The 19,638-nt window shown below is 48.6% G+C and overlaps 2 protein-coding genes across 9 annotated transcripts in view; one reads left to right on the forward strand and one right to left on the reverse strand.

Moving 5' to 3' along the window:
- The window catches only part of TSGA13 (testis specific 13), a 45,516-nt gene extending 32,422 nt beyond the window's left edge, over positions 1 to 13,094 (reverse strand). The window contains exon 1 of the mRNA XM_053257988.1: positions 12,877 to 13,094. The gene's annotated coding sequence lies outside the window, so the exon portion shown is untranslated. The remainder of the gene's footprint in view (positions 1 to 12,876) is intronic.
- The window catches only part of IL15RA (interleukin 15 receptor subunit alpha), a 73,706-nt gene that overhangs the window by 5,587 nt on the left and 48,481 nt on the right, over positions 1 to 19,638 (forward strand). For 2 of the 8 annotated variants that reach the window (XM_053257978.1, XM_053257977.1), the window contains exon 2: positions 4,122 to 4,263. The exons of 1 other annotated variant lie outside the window; for it this stretch is intronic. Coding sequence is in view for 2 of the 7 variants with exons in the window: in XM_053257975.1 (XP_053113950.1) it covers positions 13,270 to 13,357 (88 nt within the window). In the remaining 5 variants the exon portion in view is untranslated. Of the gene's footprint in view, positions 1 to 2,002; positions 4,031 to 4,121; positions 4,264 to 12,376; positions 12,408 to 12,511; positions 12,650 to 12,881; positions 13,358 to 19,638 lie in introns of those variants that run through there. 5 more of the 8 variants (XM_053257976.1, XM_053257981.1, XM_053257979.1 and 2 more) reach the window with 5 other exon arrangements.

Here is a 19,638-nt window from a genome sequence, read left to right on the forward strand (position 1 = left end):
TGGAGGTGGCCTTTAGCCCTCCAACCAGTAGCTGTTGATAGATCTCTCCTTCATAAAGTTATCCAAACCCATCTTAAAGCCTTCCAGGTTGTTGGCTGTCACCACATCTTGTGGCCGGGAATTCCACAAGTTGATGATGTGTTGTGTGAAAAAATACTTCCCTTTGCTGGTCCTAAATTTCCCGATAACCAATTTCATGGGATGACCCCTGGTTCTAGTGTTATGTGAGAGGGAGAAGAATTTCTCTCTATCCACTTTCTCCACACCATGCATGATTTTATAGACCTCTATCATCATGTCTCCCCGCATTCGTCTTTTTTCTAAACTAAATAGCCCCAGGTGTTGTAGCCTTGCCTCATAAGAAAGGTGCTCTAGGCCCCTGATCATCTTGGTTGCCCTCTTCTGCACCTTTTCCAGTTCTACAATGTCCTTTTTAGATGTGGTGACCAGAACTGTACGCAGTACTCCAGGTGTGGCCACACCACCATTTTGTATAAAGATATTATAATATTAGCAGTTTTACTTCCAATCCCCTTCCTAATGATCTCTAGCATGGAAGTGGCCTTTTTCACAGCTGCCGCCCATTGAGTCGACACTTTCAATGAGCTGTCCACCATGATCCCAAGATCCCTCTCCAGGTCAGTCACCGACAGCTCAGACCCCATCAGCGTATACTTGAAGTTGGGGTTTTTAATCCCAATGTTCTTCACTTTACACTTGCCAACATTGAACTGCGTTTGCCATTTTGTCACCCACTCCCCCAGACTGGAGAGATCCTTTTGGAGCTCCTTACAATCCGTTTTGGATTTCACTACCCAGAAGAGTTTGATATCATCTGCAAATATGACCACCTCGCTGCTTACCTCTACTTCTAAATCATTTATGAATAAATTAAAAAGCATCGGTCCCAGTACAGATCCCTGGGGGGGACCACTTCTTCCTTCCCTCCATTGTGAAAACTCTCCATTTATCCCTACCCTCTGTTTCCTGTTTTTCAACCAGTTAGCAATCCACACATGTACTTGTCCCCTTATCCCATGACTGCTAAGTTTTCTCAGGACTCTTTGATGAGGAACTTTGTCGAGAGCTTTTTGGAAGTCCAAGTATACTATGTCAACTGGATCACCTTGATCCACACACCTGTTGACACTCTCAAAGAACTCCAAAATAGCAATAGCAATATAGCAATAGCACTAACATGTATATACCGCTCTATAGCTGGAAGCTCTCTAAGCGGTTTACAATGATTTAGCATATTGCCCCCCAACATTCTGGGTACTCATTTTACCGACCTTGGAAGGATGGAAGGCTGAGTCAACCTTGAGCCCCTGGTCAGGATCAAACTTGTAACCTTGTGGTTACAGGGAGGCAGTTTTACCACTGCGCCACCAGGGGCAGCTGCCTCCCTGGTCCAGCTGCCCTGGTCCAGGGACTCAATGGGCGGCAGCTGTGAAAAAGGCCAATTCCATGCTAGAGATCATTAGGAAGGGGATTGGAAGTAAGGGTTGGGAGGCAAATTTCCCTTTGCAGAAGCCATGCTGGTTCTCTCCCAGCAGGGCCTGTTCCTCTATGTGCTTTACAATTTTATCCTTGAGGATGCTTTCCATCAATTTGCCTGGAACGGACATTAGACTAACCTGCCTGTAATTTCCCAGATCGCCCCTGGATCCCTTTTTCAAAGTCGGTGTTACATTCGCTACTTTCCAGTCCTCCAGTATAGAGCCTGATTGCAGGGATAAGTTATATAATTTAGCAAGGAGGTCGGCAATTTCACATTTGAGTTCTCTGAGGACTCTTGGATGGATGCCATCTGGCCCTGGCGATTTGCTAGTTTTCCGTTTTTCCAGAAAGTTTAGAAGATCATCTCTCTGACTCAGTTCTTTAGCTTCCATCCCCGAAAAGCCTGTTTCAGAAACAGGTATATGCTCAGTATCCTCTGCCGTGAAGACAGACACAAAGAACTCATTTAGCTTCTCTGCAACCTCCTTAATAACCCCTTTCACTCCCTCATTATCTAATGGTCCAGCTGCCTCCCTAGCAGGTTTCCTGTATCTGACGTATTTAAATAAGTTTTTCTTATTCCCCTTGATGCTTTTAGCTAAATGTTCTTCAAATTCTCTTTTTGCCTCCCTTATTGTCAGCTTGCATTTCTTTTGCCAGAGTTTGTGTTCCTTTCTGTTCTCATTTTGGGCAGGCCTTCCAATTTGAGAAGGAAGTCTTCTTCCCTTTTATGGTTTCCCTGACATTACCTGTTAGCCATGCTGGCATCCTCCTGGACTTAATTATTGTTAATTAATTAATATGAGCTTTTTAAATTTTTTATTTTATTTTTACATTTATATTCCACTCTTCCTTCAAGGAGTCTAGAGTGGTGTACATGGTTATGTTTATCCTCACAACAACCCTGTGATGTATGCTGAAAGAGAAATGACTGGCCCAGAGTCACCCAGAGTTTCCTGACTGAATGGGGATTTGAGCTTGGGTCTCCCTGGTCTTAGTCCAAGCACCACACCACAGAAGCTCTCGTATGTTGCTCATGTGTCCAGCTCATATGTTGCTCAGCAGGCCTCAAGGGATTTCACATTACTGGGGTCATGAGGATATAAGAAGAGACTTGCTGGATCAGGCCCGAGGCCCATCTAGTCCAGCATTGGTGGCCAGATTTGGCTTTTAAAAAGCCAAATTCTGGCTTACAGCCCATTTGACCCACGAGTATACCCCTTAGGTTTTGGCAACTCTGGCATCCTGTTTCCCACAGTGGCCCACCAGATGTCTCTTAGAAGTTCACGGGTAAGAGCTGAGGGCATGCCCTTTCTCCTGCTGTTGCTCCCCTGCAACTGGTACTGAGAGGCATCTTGCCTCTGTGGCTGGAGGTGGCCCACAGCCACCAGACTAGTAGCCATTGATAGCCCTGTCCTCCATGTATTTGTCTAAGCCCCTTTTAAAGCCATCCAAGCTGGTGGCCTTCACCACATCCTATGGACCCAGTATTTTAAAGAAACATGAGAGCCTGACTTTCTTCTGGGGCCAGCGCATCTGGTAGATATTTTTAAGATGAAAAGAATCTATATATTTAATTCTCCTGGGTGCGCCTTGGAATGTGCGTCCTGCCGCCCAGCTGATTGGCTGCGTGGCAGAGGTGCCTAATTTGCTGAGGTGCACTCAGGAGGACTGGTTGCCGTGGTGGCGGTGGGCCTGGCCATGGAGGCCAGAGGCGGTGGCGGTCCCGGCCGCAGAGGCAAGGCCCAGGAGCGGGGGAAAGAAAGTGTGGAGGGGGCAGAAGTGGCGGTGGGGAGGAGCGGTGACTGGGCCCGGCACAGGCCAGCTGTGGTCAGGAAGCAGAGACTGGGGCAGAAGGTGGGGGGCAAGAGGTAACTGCCGGCCCCAAAGAGCGCACAGATGCTCTGTGTGGGGTTGGCTAGTATAGACCTATTACATAATAATGATCTCAATAAATCACGCCAGGTTGCTTACCTGTAACTTGGGTTCTTCTAGTGGTCATCTGCGCTCTTAAACACGAATGGGCTTTGCGCCTGCGCAGAGACCTTGTTGGAGTCTCTCCAAGTTCAAAAACTCTCCAGCCGGCAGCTCCTCCCGCTCTGTGATATGCGCATGTCCCTTTGGTTCCATGCTCAGTCTCTGAGGCTGAAGACCTGTCAGAGAAGGACTGAAGAGGGGAGGATGGGTGGGCATGTAAGGGCATTTGGTGACCACTAGAAGAACCCAAGTTACAGGTAAGCAACCTGATGTTCTTCGACGTGGTCTCTGTCCTTTTCACGAATGGGCGCATAGCAAGCTGCACCCAGTGCATTTCTTACCTGGTGGTGGGAATCTCAAGCAAAGAGAGACTGCAAGACTGCCGCACCGAAGGCGGCATCCTTGCGAGAGCGCACTTCCAAAGCATAATGGCGCATGAAAGAGTTCGCAGTAGCCCAAGCAGCGGCTTGGCAGATAACATCCAGGGGAACAGCACGATCAAAGGCAGTAGAGGCGGCAACCGCTCTGGTTGAATGGGCTTTAGGAGTGACAGGTAAGTCCTGTTTGGCAATTTGGTAACAGAGTTCAATGGTCCTTACTATCCATCTGGAGAGACCGAGTGGAAACTTGTTTCCCCTTGTTAGGACCAGAATGTGCAACGAACAGAGCCTGAGAAAGACGCCAAGGGACAATACGGTGGACACAGAAGGCCAAGGCCCTTCGGACATCAGGGAATGAAGACGACATTGTGCAGAGTCCGTAGGATTTGGAAAAAAGACCAGTAAGGTAAGTGGCTGGAACTGGTGAAAGGAAGAAACAACCTTAGGTAAAAAGGAAATAGCTGGTTGTCGGACTACTTTGTCCTTATGAAAAATGAGGTAAGGGTCATCTACTCTAAGGGCCCTAAGTTCACTTACTTGCCTTGCAGAAGTGATGGCGACTAGGAAGGCCACTTTAGATGATAAAATTGTCCAGCGAGGCCAAAGCCATCAGTTCGAAGAGGCAGGAAAGTACAAGGGAGAGATCCCAGGCAGTGAGAAATTTTACTATGCTTTTTGTTACCACTATTCAGCCTAATGTAAGATTTACTTCATGAGCTGAACTTCAATGAGTGGGGGGGCATTTTGAAATCTTGTCTCTGGGCCCACTCCAACCTTGCTACACCCCTGGACCAAAGAGACATGCGCATATCACAGAGCGCGAGGAGCTGCCGCCTGGAGAGTTTTTGAGCATGGAGAAACTCCAACGAGGTCTCTGCGCAAGTGCAAAGCCCATTCGTGTAAAGCACACAGACCACGCCAAAGAACTGGTTATAACTTCTAAGATATGTGATCAACCAGTAGTATCATATTTCTATACCGCCTGATACGTACATCTGTAGGCAGTGTACAAAATTTAAAATATTTAAAAGTTACAAATTAAAATACGTAACTGTCCCCTTAGCTAAGCAGGGTCTGCCCTGGTTATTATTATTATCTTGTTTACACAGTCAGACAGGTGTTATTGACTGGTTTGTTTTATCCAGACATCGAGTCCTTCCCAAGGACCCGGGATGGCTGAATTTTATTGTCAATGGTTATAGATATCGTGGCAGAATATTTATTTATTTATTTATTTATTTATTTTTACATTTATATACCGCCTTTCGTTAAAAAGATAACCCCAAGGCGGTTTACAAAAGTTAAAAACATACAATAAAAAGACAATAAAAATATCATGTTAAAAATATAAAAACATAAAAACAAGCATAAAAACAATACAACAAATAAAAACACAAAGAAGCTGCAGTAGAAAACGATCATGTAAAAGCCTGGGTAAAAAGCCAAGTCTTTAAAAGCTTTCTAAAAGCCGTGATGGAGTCTGAGGAACGAATGGCCACTGGGAGAGCATTCCAGAGTCTGGGGGCAGCAACAGAGAAGGCCCTGTCCCGAGTGCACGACAGCCGGGCCTCCCTCATTGTCGGCACCCGGAGCAGGGCCCCCTCAGATGTCCTTGTCAAGCGGGCAGCAACCCGTGGGAGCAGGCGGTCCCTCAGATACCCCGGGCCCAAACCGTTTAGGGCTTTAAAGGTCAAAACCAGCACCTTGAATTGGACCCGGAAACGAACCGGCAGCCAGTGCAGCTCTTTCAAAATGGGGGTGGTATGTTCCCAACGGGCAGCTCCGGATAAAACCCTAGCTGCCGCGTTTTGCACTAGCTGCAGTTTCCGGATATTCTTCAAGGGCAGCCCCACGTAGAGCGCGTTACAGTAATCCAGCCGCGACGTGACTAAGGCGTGGGTAACCGTGGCCAGATCTGCCTTCTCGAGAAAGGGACGCAGCTGGCGCACCAGCCGAAGCCGTGCAAAGGCACCCCTGGCCACCGCCTCCACCTGAGCTTCCAAAAGCAGAGCCGGGTCCAGTAGTACCCCCAAGCTGCGTACTTGCTCCTTCAAGGGGAGTGCAACCCCATCCAGAACCGGTAAAATCTCCTCATCCCGATTGGCTCTCCTACTGACCAACAGTACCTCCGTCTTATCCGGATTCAATTTCAGTTTGTTAGCCCACATCCAACCCATCACGGCCTCCAGCCCCCGATTCAGGACATCCACCGCCTCCCTAGGATCAGATGACAAGGAGAGATAGAGCTGAGTGTCATCCGCATATTGCTGACAACTCAGTCCAAATCTCCGGATGACCTCTCCCAGCGGCTTCATGTAGATGTTAAACAGCATGGGGGACAAGACCGATCCCTGCGGGACCCCACAGGCCAACGGCCACGGGGCCGAGCAGTAGTCCCCCAGCACCACCTTCTGAACCCTCCCCTCAAGAAAGGACCGAAACCACTGCAACGCAGTGCCTCCGATTCCCATACTCGAGAGGCGGCCCAGAAGGATACCATGGTCGATGGTATTGAACGCCGCCGAGAGGTCCAGCAGAACCAACAGGGACGCACTCCCCCTGTCTAGTTCCCGGCGTAGGTCATCCACTAGGGCGACCAAGGCAGTCTCAGTCCCATACCCGGGGCGGAAGCCAGATTGAAAAGGGTCCAGATAATCCGTATCATCCAAGACCCTCTGCAGCTGGGACGCCACCACACGCTCCATCACCTTGCCCAAAAAGGGGAGGTTAGACACAGGTCTATAGTTGTCCAGGCTGGAGGGATCAAGGGAGGGCTTTTTTAATAGAGGTCTTACCACCGCCTCCTTAAGGCACGATGGCATCCTGCCCTCCCTTAATGAAGCATTAACGATCACCTCCAGCCATCTACCTGTCCCCTCCCTGGCAGCTTTTATTAGCCATGAAGGGCAAGGGTCAAGAGCGCACGAAGTTGCCCGCACACTGCCCAGGATCTTGTCCACATCCTTAGGCCGCACCAACTGAAAAGAATCCAACACAACGGGACCAGATGGTACCAAAGGCACGTCTGCCGGAACTGCCAAAACTCTGGAGTCCAGGTCAGCACGGATGCAAGCGACTTTATCTGCAAAGCGACAGGCAAACCGATCACAAAGAGCTGTAGATGGCTCCTCCCCCATTGTCTGGGGGGATGTGTGGAGCAAGGTTTTCACCACACGAAACAGCTCTGTTTGTCTGCACTGAGCAGACGCAATGGAGGCGGAGAAAAAGCATTTCTTCGCCGCCCCCACCGCCACGGCATAGTCCCTAAAATGGGCTCTAGCCCGTGTTCGGTCGGATTCGTGACGACTCTTCCTCCAGCGTCGCTCCAGCCGTCGCCCGAGTTGCTTCATCGCCCTAAGCTCCGAGGAAAACCAAGGAGCCGAACGGGCTCCACCAAGCCGGAGAGGGCGCTTGGGGGCAACCGTGTCAACAGCCCGGGCCATCTCTCCATTCCAGAGATCAACCAAGGCCTCGACAGGGTCACCAGCTCTGGACACTGGAAACTCCCCGAGGGCCGTCTGAAATCCAAGCGGATCCATAAGCCTCCGGGGGCGGACCATCTTAATCGGCCCACCACCCCTGCAGAGGGTAGACGGAGCAGTCAAACTAAACCCCACCAGGTGATGATCTGTCCATGACAAGGGAGTGATCTCAAATTCCCCCACCTCCAGATCATTTATTTCCCGGTCGGCAAAAACCAGATCCAGAGTGTGTCCCGCCACATGGGTAGGGCCTGATACCAATTGAGACAGGCCCATGGTTGCCATGGAGGCCATGAAATCCTGAGCCGCACCCACTAGGGGAGCCTCAGCGTGGACATTGAAATCCCCCAAAACAATAAGCCTGGGGGAACCCAAAGCCACCTCCGAGACCACCCCCGCCAGCTCAGGTAGGGAGACTGAAGTGCAGCGGGGTGGTCGGTACACCAGCAGAATCCCCAGCCTATCTCGGAGGCCCACCCTCAAGGACAAACACTCAAAATTCTGAGATTGCCTGACCGGGCACCTGGAAACGGGAAGAGTCTCACGAAAGATGACTGCAACGCCTCCTCCCCGACCCTCGAGGCGGGGCTGCTGCACGATCTGGAAACCTGGAGGACAAAGCTGAGAGAGACCAACCCCGCCCAGCGGATCCAACCAGGTCTCCGTCACGCATACCAGGTCAGCATGCTCATCCACAATCAGATCGTGGATGAGAGATGTTTTTGCGTTAACTGACCTGGCATTTAGCAGCAGCACCCTAATCCTCGAAGGAGTGTTCCCAGAGCTCCCTAGGGTCAGAGGGTTGGGAGAAGGGCCGGAAAAAGGAACAGGCCTCAATTGCCTGGACCGATTTCCCCTGTAATGGCCTGCCGAACTCCCACCGCCATACCTCCCTCTGCCCGCTACCCGTGATATTGCCGCCCCCACTCCAGACCCACTTTTTCGCTCCCCCAGGCACATCTCCCCAGAATAAACCACCACGGCTTCTTGGCTTAATAAAAAACCAAGACCAGACTCGCGTGATCTCCTGCTAGCTTCTTGATTGTGGGAAGACAGATCTTCAGGGCAGAAGGAAAGGATCTTCAGGGCCCCAGGCAGCTCACCCCACGGCTGAGAGCCACAAGGACGAGAGCCCTTGTGCTCTCGCCCTTGTGCTCTCGCCAAGAGGCTCACGCCCCTGGCCCAGCCTGAGCTTTAAAGCAGCAGAGTCAGCCCCACAGATGGAACACACCTGAAGAAAGGTAGGGCAGAAGCAGAAACACAGTCACTGCCAGCCCAAGATCTTCCCTCTTCCCTTCTTCAGGCCCTGGCCCAGCCTGAGCTTTAAAGCAGCAGAGTCAGCCCCACAGATGGAACACACCTGAAGAAAGGTAGGGCAGAAGCAGAAACACAGTCACTGCCAGCCCAAGATCTTCCCTCTTCCCTTCTTCAGGCCCTGGCCCAGCCTGAGCTTTAAAGCAGCAGAGTCAGCCCCACAGATGGAACACACCTGAAGAAAGGTAGGGCAGAAGCAGAAACACAGTCACTGCCAGCCCAAGATCTTCCCTCTTCCCTTACTGGGAATATAGGCTGTTCCCAGTAAAGCTGCTTTTTGTAATTGGCTGATGGTGATTTCTGTGGCCCCAATGGTGTTGAGGTGCTCTTCAAGGTCTTTTGGAATTGCACCCAGGGCGCCAATTACCACTGGGATTATTTGGGTCTTCTTCTGCCACAGCCTTTCAATTTCAATTTGTAGATCTTTGTATTTGGTGATTTTTTCTATTTCTTTTTCTTCTATTCTGCTATCCCCTGGTATTGCTATGTTGATTATTTTGACTTGTTTTTCTTTCTTCTCGCTCAACTACAGTGGTATCTGGTGTATTGTGTGGCAGATGTTTGTCTGTTTGTAGTTGGAAGTCCCATAATATTTTTACATCTTCATTTTCTACCACTTTTTCAGTTTTATGGTCCCACCAATTTTTGGCTACAGGCAGCTTGTATTTTTTGCAGATGTTCCAGTGTATCATCCCTGCTACCTTGTCATGCCTTTGTTTGTAGTCAGTCTGTGTGATCTTTTTACAACAGCTGATTAGGTGGGCCACTGTTTCATCTGCTTCTTTACAAAGGCGGCATTAGCTGTTTGTTGCGGATTTTTCGACTTTTGTTCTGATTACATTTGTCCTTAGTGCCTTAGTGCCAAATTAAAATGCGTAACTGTCCCCTTAGCTAAGCAGGGTCTGCCCTGGTTGTTGTTATTATTATTATTAATTCAATTTCTATACCGCCCTTCCAAAAATGGCTCAGGGCGGTATACACAGAGAAATAATAAATAAATAAGATGGATCCCTGTCCCCAAAGGGCTCACAATCGCAAAAGAAACATAAGACAGACACCAGCAACAGTCACTGGAGGTACTGTGCTGGGGGTGGATAGGGCCAGTTACTCTCCCCATGCTCAATAAAGAGAATCACCACATAAAAGGTGCCTCTTTGCCAAGTCAGCAAGGGATTGCATATGGTTGCATATGAACAGGAGACTGAAAGTGTGAGCACTGTAAGATATTCCCCTCGGGGGATGGAGCCGCTCTGGGAAGATCAGAAGGTGCCAAGTTCCCTCCCTGGCAGCATCTCCAAGATAGGGGAGAGACTCCTGCCTGCAACCTTGTAGAAGCTGCTGCCAGTCTGTGTAGACAATTCTGAACTAGATGGACCAAGGGTCTGACTCAGTATTTGGCAGCTTCCTATGTTCCTATGTAACCTATAACCATTATATACATAAAGAAAAACTAGGGGGACAAGTAATGCTTGCTACCACAAGACCGGCTCTCCTCTCTATCTTCAATTCCCAATTCCACTCCAATTCCCTAATCACCACACTGGCTTTCATTTTTTTATTTTCATAAAAACTGCACAAGAGGCATCTGGTGGGCCACTGTGTGGGACAGGAAGCTGGACTAGATAGGCCTTGGGCCTGATCCAGCAGGGCTTTCTTATGTTCTTGTCAAAGCTCCTACCAGATCCAGAGGAGGAGCGGGGAGTTGACTGGCGGGGTGTGTGTGTGTGTGAATCTTTCACTGTAAGGGATTCAAAGTAGGCTGCCACCATCCACTTCAGTTTAATGTAGGACGAACCACTCTCTCCATATAAGACTCCTGAGGGGGATAAAGGAGATGACAGCTGGTCTGGTGGTAGCAAGCATGACTTGTGCCCTTAGCTAAGCTGGGTCTGCCCTGGTTGCATATGGATGGGGGACTAGAAGTATGTGCACTGGAAGATATTCCCCTGGGGGATGGAGCTGCCGCTCTGGGAAGAGCAGGAGGTTCCAAGTTCCCTCCCTTCCAAGATAGGGCCAAGAGAGATTCCCACCTGCAACCTTGCAGAAGACGCTGCCAGTCTGTGAAGACAATACTGAGCTGGATAGACCAATGGTCTGACTCAGTATATGGCAGCTTCGTATGTTCCTAAGTGACAAAACCCTCCCTAGAAAGGCTGAGCAGTCCTAGGCCTCCAAAGGCATGTGACTAAGGCAGACCCAAAAGGTTGAGTGGCACACTTCAGCATCAAGGATTTATTATTAGATTAAAAATTTGATTTAACTCTCCTCCATGAAGTTATCCAAACCCCTCTGAAAGCCATCCAGCTTGATGGCTGTCACCACATCTTGTGGCAGAGATTCCAAAAGTTGATTATGCGTTGTGCAAAAAAATACTTCCGTTTGCTGGTCCTAAATTACCCGGCAATCCATTCCATGGGATGACCCCTGGTTCTAGTGTCATGTGAGAGGGAGAAGAATTCCCCTCTCTCCACTTTCTCCACACCATGCATGACTACAGGATGATGATACTGGGCAATATATCCTGAACAGCATTCCCTCGAAGGCATGCGCATATACAGGCACTCACACATTATTTTATGTCCGCTCATTTAATTTTAGATCCCGCTCAGGTTTAATCAGGAAGGTCCCACTCTGAATGCATGTGCGCACACATTGCCAATGAGATCCCAAATATTCTCAGAGAATGACACACCCAATCATTTAGCTCAACTTGTTCTAAAACCATTATAGGTGAATACTAATTTTATTATTATTAAAAATACTTTATACCAGTTTTCGGGGGGTGAAAGTCCTCAAAGCAGTTTGCATAGCAAAAAACGTGAGCAGAGCATAGTGGTTGTGTTGGATTAGGACGAGAAGACTTGAGTTCAAATCCTCCTTCAGCCATGAAACTCGCTGGGTGACTCTGGGCCAGTCACTTCTTTCTCAGCCTCACCTACCTCACAGGATTGTTGTGAGGATAAACATAATCATGGACACTGCTCTGGGCTCCTTGGAGGAAGAGCAGGACATAAGTAAATAAATAAGATGGTTCCCGGTTCCAAGAAAGCTCACAATCTAAGAAAAAATACCAGCCACTGAATAGAAGCTGAAGATGGTCAGTTGCTCTCTCCCTGCTAAATATAAGATGCCCACCATCAGAAATAATGCCTCTCTGCTCAGTAAACAGAGATTAATAGTTGGCATATTATGTATGGTATATTTATTAGTAGTAGGAATATTTATTATTGTTGTTGTCTTCTACTACTACTACTACTACTACTATTATTATTAATATTATTATTATTAATATATCTTTTTTCAATATAGAGTTCTCAAAGCAGTTTGCATTGCAAAAGGTATGAGAAAATGGTTCCCCATCACAGTGGGGCTCACACCTTTCACATTTCCCCCCTGGTATCTCAGAGTCTAAAGTGCGGCAATTCCACCCTTTTAGATCCCTACTTTATGAAATCTCTCCTTTAATGTGCACTTGGGCAATTTGTTGGGAAGTCCTTTAGGCAGCTCTCTTGGCCGCTGCATTGACCCACCCTCACTCTGTATGCCAGCCAATACTGCTCCTGGCTAACACACCTCTTGCACATAACTTGTCTGTCGACTGCTGAAAAATAGGGGCACAGCTAAAACTCAACAAGGGGGGCAAACGTCCCTGGGCCCATGAGTGAGGGGTGCCCTCTGCTTGGGAAACAGCCCACTCTTCGCTCTCGCCTCCAGCCCCCTGACTCATTGGGAAGCTTCCTGATTGGAGTGTGGGGTATGTATGATACCGTACTATTTGCATAGCAAGACAAAGGGCAGGCGGCAAATGCTTGGCTTGTCATCGTCCATGTAGTTCTTCTGCAGCAAAGATGGGGGGGGGAGGAGAAGGAGGCAAGTGGCGCGGTGGCCCACCTCCACTTCCGGGCCCAGGCCCCACTGCAGCCTTGCTGTGCCCCCTAGGCCTGGCTCTGTCCCCAGTTCTCTGCCACCGTCTGTGGTGGGTATGATCTTCTAATGGTGAGTACAAAAAGGGAATTGGGGGGTGGGGGGACAAAGCGCTTTGATGGGTGGGAAGGTCGTAGTCTGCACTCTCATGAATTCAGCGTGAAAGCGGTGCCCAGATCATTCAGGATCAATGCACCTACCTCACTCAGTCTCCCCACACACACACACACACACACCAGCCCGGCTTCCTTCCTCCTCCCTCCCCATTCCCAGCCTCCCCTTGCAAGAAGATGACCTACGCTTTGGCTTCCCTTCCTCAAGGGCGCTGCTGCTCTGCCCATGCTCAGGAGCGCCGTCGCCTCGTCGGGCGGTTTCACAGGCCGCGGGGCCAGTGGCGAGCAGCCGCTGCTCGAGGGGATCCGAGCAGGTGGAGGGCGCCCTGCCAGCGCCCCCGGCCCAGCGCTCACGTCTTCCTTGCCGGGACTCGGGAGGCGCTCGCTCGGCGGTTCCCCGGGGGCGAAAGCGAAAGCGAAAGGGAAAGCCACGCTTTCCCCGAGGCGACTTTTCCAGCTGAAGGCGGTGTATGTGCCGCGCCGCGCCGCACTTGCCTCCGCATGAAGCCCTGCTCGGAGCCCCGGGGTCGTCGAGCTCTTCCGCGGCGCGGTGCCTAGAGGAGAAGGCAGCCTGCCGCCATGGCTTGGCTCCTGCTGGCCTTGCTCTGCTGCGCGCCTGGGGCGGCGGCGGCGGCAGCAGAATCGGGCCCCTCGGAGCTCCGGAACGGTAAGCGTTGACAGCCCGATCTGCGCCACCCCCGCCCCGCGCTAGAAGCGCGCCCGCGGAAGCCAGGCGAGACGGCCCCGGGAGCTAGCCTTCTATATAGTCCACAGGGGTCCTCTCAAACGTGGGTCCCGTCCCACCCCAGATGTGCTGTTGGGCTACAAGTTGGAGAGCCCATGCATGCGGTACCATGATCGCCCTGCCTCCCCTCCCGCCCGTATGTGGCGCATCCCCTTTGACGGCCACCTCAGCTGGCGGTGGCCACCGCTACGTCTCGTGGCAGCGCGTTCCGCAAACGAATTGTGCGCCGCTGCGTGCAGAAGTGCTTGCTTTCGCCCGTCCTAAATCTCTCCTGCCGGTCAGTTTCATCAGGGGGACCCCGGGTGCTCGTGTGGCTTCAGCCTCAAGCGAACCTCGGTTCCTTTTTAGCCTTTCTCTCCTGCGCAGCCTCAGCTCCTCTCCCCGCGCCCCAACCGGCAGTGTGAGAATCCCCGTGCTGGGCTCCGGCAGGGCGCTCGTCAGCCAGGCACCTTTTTCTCAGCCTCCCCCTCCCCTCCCCGCGCATGCTACCGGTGCCCAGGAATTCCGTGGTCCATTAATTTTATTATTTTAAAATATTTATACCCCGCCACTCCAGTTCAGTACTACGGCTGACACATTAAGGGTTGCACGAATAATACCTTATTTCCCTGAATAGAAGAAGACTCTGAATTTAAAACGTTGAAATCTCCAATTTCTAATATCAAATAACTTGGGATGGGGGGCGGGGACTAGTCTTGGATTCAGATAAATATAATACGCGGGTGGAGGTTTTTTTGGTTGCTCTTCAACCAGCTTGGGTTGGACTCTAGCTCCCATCACCCCGTGCCTGCAGCCATTCTGGCTGGGAATGATGGGAGCTGTAGTCCAGCAACATCTTGGGACCCAAGCTTAAGAATCTCTGTCTTAATGTCTTCACTTCACCGAAGGAGCCTACTTCCTCAACCCCCTGCCGGTTCTTGTAATCAGAAAGTGAATCTCTTTGGTTTTTCCAAATCACTTCAGAGCTCTGTCATCTTTTCCATCCCATCTGGTTTGTCTGTTTCTGAATCTTGGGCTCCCCCACCATTCATTTTGCTTTCTATTTTCACAACTTTTCCAACTTGACTGAAGCTTTTTTGAGAGGTGCCGCTAGAGATATGTTCTGGGCAAAAATAAGGTGGAAACCAGAGGAATGCAGCAGACTGATTTTTGGAAGGGACAGGGCTGATTTGATATAAATCAAATCGATTTAAATCATGATTTAAATCAAATTGATTTGAATCAAATTGATTTAAATCGCTTCACAGAAGGACTCAATTTTAATGATTTGAACCACAATTTAAATTACTAGTCAGGAAGACTAGTATCAGTTTTAAGAAAATGATCATTTTATATAAAATGATCATTTTCTATAAAAGTGCATTCTTGTTGTCTAGTATAAACCTAATGGCGCAGTGGGGAAATAACTTGATTTATCAAGCCAGAGGTTACCGGTTCGAATCCCGGCTGGTATGTTCCCCAAACCGTGGGAAACATGTATATCAGGCAGCAGCAATATAGGAAGATGCTGAAAGGCATCATCTCACACTGTGCGGGAGATGGCAATGGCCAACCCCTCCTGTATTCTACCAAAAAAACTCCACAGGGCTCTGTGGTCGCCAGGAGTCAAAACTGACTCGACGGCACACTTTACCTTTAGTATAACCTTAATACATATTTAGAGAGAGATGTATGTTATGTTTCAATATTAGAAGGTAGGTGCAAACTATAATAGGTACACACTTCTCATAATGCTGTTTGAGTCAGGCAACCAAGCCTTGCATTTCTTTGTTGTATTGTTTGCATTTCGCACACATGCCTTTCTTACCCAAAGGTACAGGAACTTCATTAAAATCCACAAATGGGGTCTGCTGCCATGATAGGTGTTTCCCTGCTAAAATAGAGGATACACTCAGAAATGGAGGATATACCCCTTTCTTGTTCAGATCTGTTCCATCCCCCAAATTCTCCATTCATTGACCTTCTTTGTCTTTGCACGTGGAGGGGGGGCTTGACTGTGTGTGTGTGCGCGCACGCGCTCTTGCGTGTACTCCACCTGCAGAACAGAACCGATCAGGTCTGTTATCTCTCATCCCCATATACTGGTGTTAAGATGTTCATAGACTCTAATTAGAAGTTATGATTCATATTAATGATGATATCTTTGACCTAGGTTTTTAATGAATTTTTAAAATCAATTTAAAATTTTAAAAATCTGATTTACATTTTAAAATCTGATTTATTTATTTTTAAAGAAGTAGAAGTAAAAAAAAAAAACCTCATCAATTTTTATCAACTCAGGGAAGGGAACTTACTTAATTTTGAAAAACACCCAGGGAAGCTCACAAAATGAAGATAATACAAATAAAAAGACAAGATAACACCATGATTAAAAAACATGGAAGAAGAATGTGACCGGAGTAAAATCCCAGCAGCCCTTCCATGAGGCAGGGTGAGGGGGGGTCATCTCCGTTGCAAATCAGAGGAGGGGTGCAGAAGGGTGGCAAGTGCCAGCAGAGAGCTGTTCTTGTGATAGAAAGCATGAACTGTCCCCTTTGCTAAGCAGGGTATTCCTTGGTTTGCATTTGGATGGGAGACAGCATGTGGCCATTATAAGGTATTCCCCTTAAAGGATGGGGCCATGGCTCAGTGGAAGAGCATCTGCATGTGCCAGGTTCAATCCCTGGCAGCATCTCCAAGTTAGGGCTGGGAAAGACTCCTGCCTGAAACCTTGGCAAGCTGCTGCCGGTCAGTACAGACAACAGTGAGCTGGATGGACCAGTTACTTGACTCAGTATAAGGCATCCCTATGTTCCTATATTCAGGCCCACCACCACCATGGGTGCCACCCTACAGACCGACTTGTCACCTGCTTCCACCACCCTTCTTCACCCCACTGGGATTTGCTGTTTATTTCCCCCTCCTTGCTCTGCTGGGCTGCCCCCCAGTGGTGTCTGCAGGACTATTTCTGGTACTGGGGTGGTGGTGGTGGTACAAAAGTGGTAATCCCACATGCACTTACTTGGGAGTAAGCAACTTTGCATTCAGCTTGTCTGGCTCAATGTGGTGGGGGGACTGTCTCCAGTTGCCTCCCCCCAGACACCCATAAGTGCACCTCTTTCCTCCCTCCACCATCTCAAACTAGGAGTGCCCCTGCTGCCACTGCCTTGGCTTGGTGGCATAGTCTTGAGAGGACATCTGTGCCATGGTTGCTGCCTCAACAGCACGGCCCAAGAATGCTGAGCCCCCACCTGCAGTTTGCCAGGGTGGGCTTCATACTGTCCTTTGCCACGGACAGCAAACTCTCTTGGTCCACCCATAAGAACAGCCCTGCTGGATCAGGCCCAAGGAGGCCCATCTAGTCCAGCATCCTGTTTCACACAGTGGCCCACCAGATCCTGCTGGAAGCCTACAGTGGGAGTTGAGGGCATGCCCTCCCTCCTCCTCTTACTCTCCTGCAACTGGTACTCAGAGGCATTTAATTAAAATTGTTTTAATGCCATTTTAAAATATTCATTTAAAAACTTTAAATTGTTGTGATATTTTAAACTTTTCAGTTTTAACTAATGTTTTACTTTCTGTTTTTATTTTGTTGTGAACCACCCAGAGACGTAAGTTTTGGGTGGTATAAAAATATGTTAATAAAATAAATAAATAAAATCCTGCCTTTGAGGTGGCCTATAGTCCTCCAACTATTAGCCGTTGATAGACCTCTCCTCTGTTAAGTTATCCGAACCCCTCTTAAAGTCATCCAGGTTGCTGGCTGTCACCACATCTTGTGGCAGAGAATTCCACAAGTGGATTATGCATTGTGTGAAAAAGTACTTCCGTTTGTTGGTCCTAGATTTCCCTGAAATCAATTTCATGGGATGACCCCTGGTTCTAGTGTTATGGGAGAGGGAGAAGAATTTCTCTCTATCCACTTTCTCCACACCATGCATGAGTTTATAGGCCTCTATCATGTCTCCCCGCAGTCATCTTTTTTCTAAACTAAAAAGCCCCAGGTGTTGTAGTCTTGCCTCATAAGAAGGGTGCTCCAGGCCCCTGATCATCTTGGTTGCCCTCTTCTGCACCTTTTCCAGTTCTACAATGTCCTTCTTTAGATGTGGTGACCAGAATTGTCACACACTTGTTGACACTCTCAAATAACTCCAAGAGGTTTTTGAGGCCAAATTTACCTTTGCAGAAGCCATGCTGGTTCTCCCCCAGCAGGGCCTGTTCTTCAATGTGCACCCTCCTGTCAGATAAGAAGCATCACTTATAATGTGGCAAAATGTTGTGTGTTGACTGTCAAGATTTGACAGCAACTAACAGCCTGTTCGACCAATATATCTAACAGCCATGATCAAGTGTTGTGAAATCTTTTTCTTGTTGTAGTTAGATTTCATTTTAATATGATATTATCCTTTTGTAACTGTATATGTATCTGATCTCTGACCATAATAAATGACTTGATTTGACTTTGGAGAAGTCACTCCCTCCAGACATTGGTGTGATTCTGTCCCTCCCACTTTTCTTTAAGAAGACACTTTTCTTCTCCCAAACCTTCCTCCATTTAATGTAATTTCAGCTTGGCATCTCGCGTCCTCCGTTCCTTTTCCTTACGCGTCTGTCTGTTTACAGTATATTGTAAGCTGGCGGAACTTGTCATTGATCCTTAGGCCAGGGCTTGACAAATCCCAGGCGCCAGGGAGCCATGTTGCCTAGAAACTAGCCATGGTGCCTAGACTAAAATATTTAGAGGTAAAGTTATTTAATCCAAAGTGTGTTTATTATACAATTTAATAACGTCCTAGCAGCAGCCTTATTTTTGTTCTAAGTATGCTACTTGTGAAGGGGCTAAAGAGAAGCTCATTTATCTCCCCACATAATGTCCATCACTGAGTCTGGTAATCGGGGCTCTCCTTAGGGCATGGCAAGCAGGGTGACACACACATACACACACACACACACACACACACCCCACTGGCTGGTTTGCCCTGGGTCCTGCACCCCTCCAGGGCTCTCTGAAGACAGCCCTGCCCATAATTTTGACAAATGTCCATTGTCTGGCTCCTAAATAAATATTTGGGCTAGATCCAAAGCAAAGTGTCAAGGCCTGTCCTAAGACACCCTCCCCTCCAGAGCCGTTCTCACAATCACTACTTCAGATTGGAACACCCCGTCCCCCCTGCCCTTGACCTTTTCGGTATTAGGACTCTCCCCTGCTTGGGGGTTTTTCACTCCTGGCTTGCATTTGACCAATAGGCTGTGCAATTTAAATGCATCTATGACAGAATAAACGTAAATTGCATCTGCAGGTTGCATGCAATACCTTCTAGATTCAGAGATGGTATGGCCCTGAATGCCAGGTGCTGGGGTGGGTGGGTTCGAGGGCAACCGGGGGTGGGTGGGTGGGGGCAGGGGGCTCTTGCTTTCAAGCCTTGTTTGTGGATATCTGGGTGAGTCACCTTAAGTGGCTCAGCAGTGAAATGCTTGACTAACAAGCAGAAGGTTGCCGGTTCGAATCCCTGCTGATACTGTATTGGGCAGCAGCAATATAGGAAGATACATCATCTTCTGCTGTGCAGGAGGAGGCAATGGTCAGCCATTGACCATTACAGTAGAATACAGGAGGTATTCTACCAAAAGAAAACTACAGGGCTCTGAGGACGCCAGGAGTCAAAATGGACTTGACAGCACACAGGTGGTGGAGATCAACCTTTTATCTGATCCAGCGAGACTCTCTTGGTGTGTTATGAGTTGAATGTCAAGATCATGCTCCCCTCCCCCATAGTTAACTTTTTAATTGACATTTCTCCATTTGTAAAAATCCATTCTCCCACAAAATTCACTAGTAGCAAGGGATGGATGCCAGTGCAGTATTAGGCAAGGTAGGCAATTTCAAAGTTGTGTTTAATTCTCCCCCCCCCCGCCCAGATAATTAATTATCCCTAGAAAAGAGTGTGAGAGAGTACATAACATGTTTTGTTTTATGGAGTGTCTCAGTAAAAATAATTCCTTTCCACATAAAGCTTTGAATTTGTTTCAGTATCACATTTAAACCACATTCAGTGTCATCATTGCTTACCTTTCCTATTCAAATATTTCAGTTCAGCTACTTGAAAAGCCTTGAGCGACAGCGTGGGAAATTAATATGCTGTGTGTGTTTGTGTTTTAACTATGTCAAATTACATGCCAAATCAGATCACTCTCCTAGGGCAGGTTCTCTGATTGCTTTTTAA

The sequence above is a fragment of the Hemicordylus capensis genome, chromosome 5 (assembly GCF_027244095.1).
Source record: "Hemicordylus capensis ecotype Gifberg chromosome 5, rHemCap1.1.pri, whole genome shotgun sequence".
Classification (NCBI taxonomy): domain Eukaryota; kingdom Metazoa; phylum Chordata; class Lepidosauria; order Squamata; family Cordylidae; genus Hemicordylus; species Hemicordylus capensis.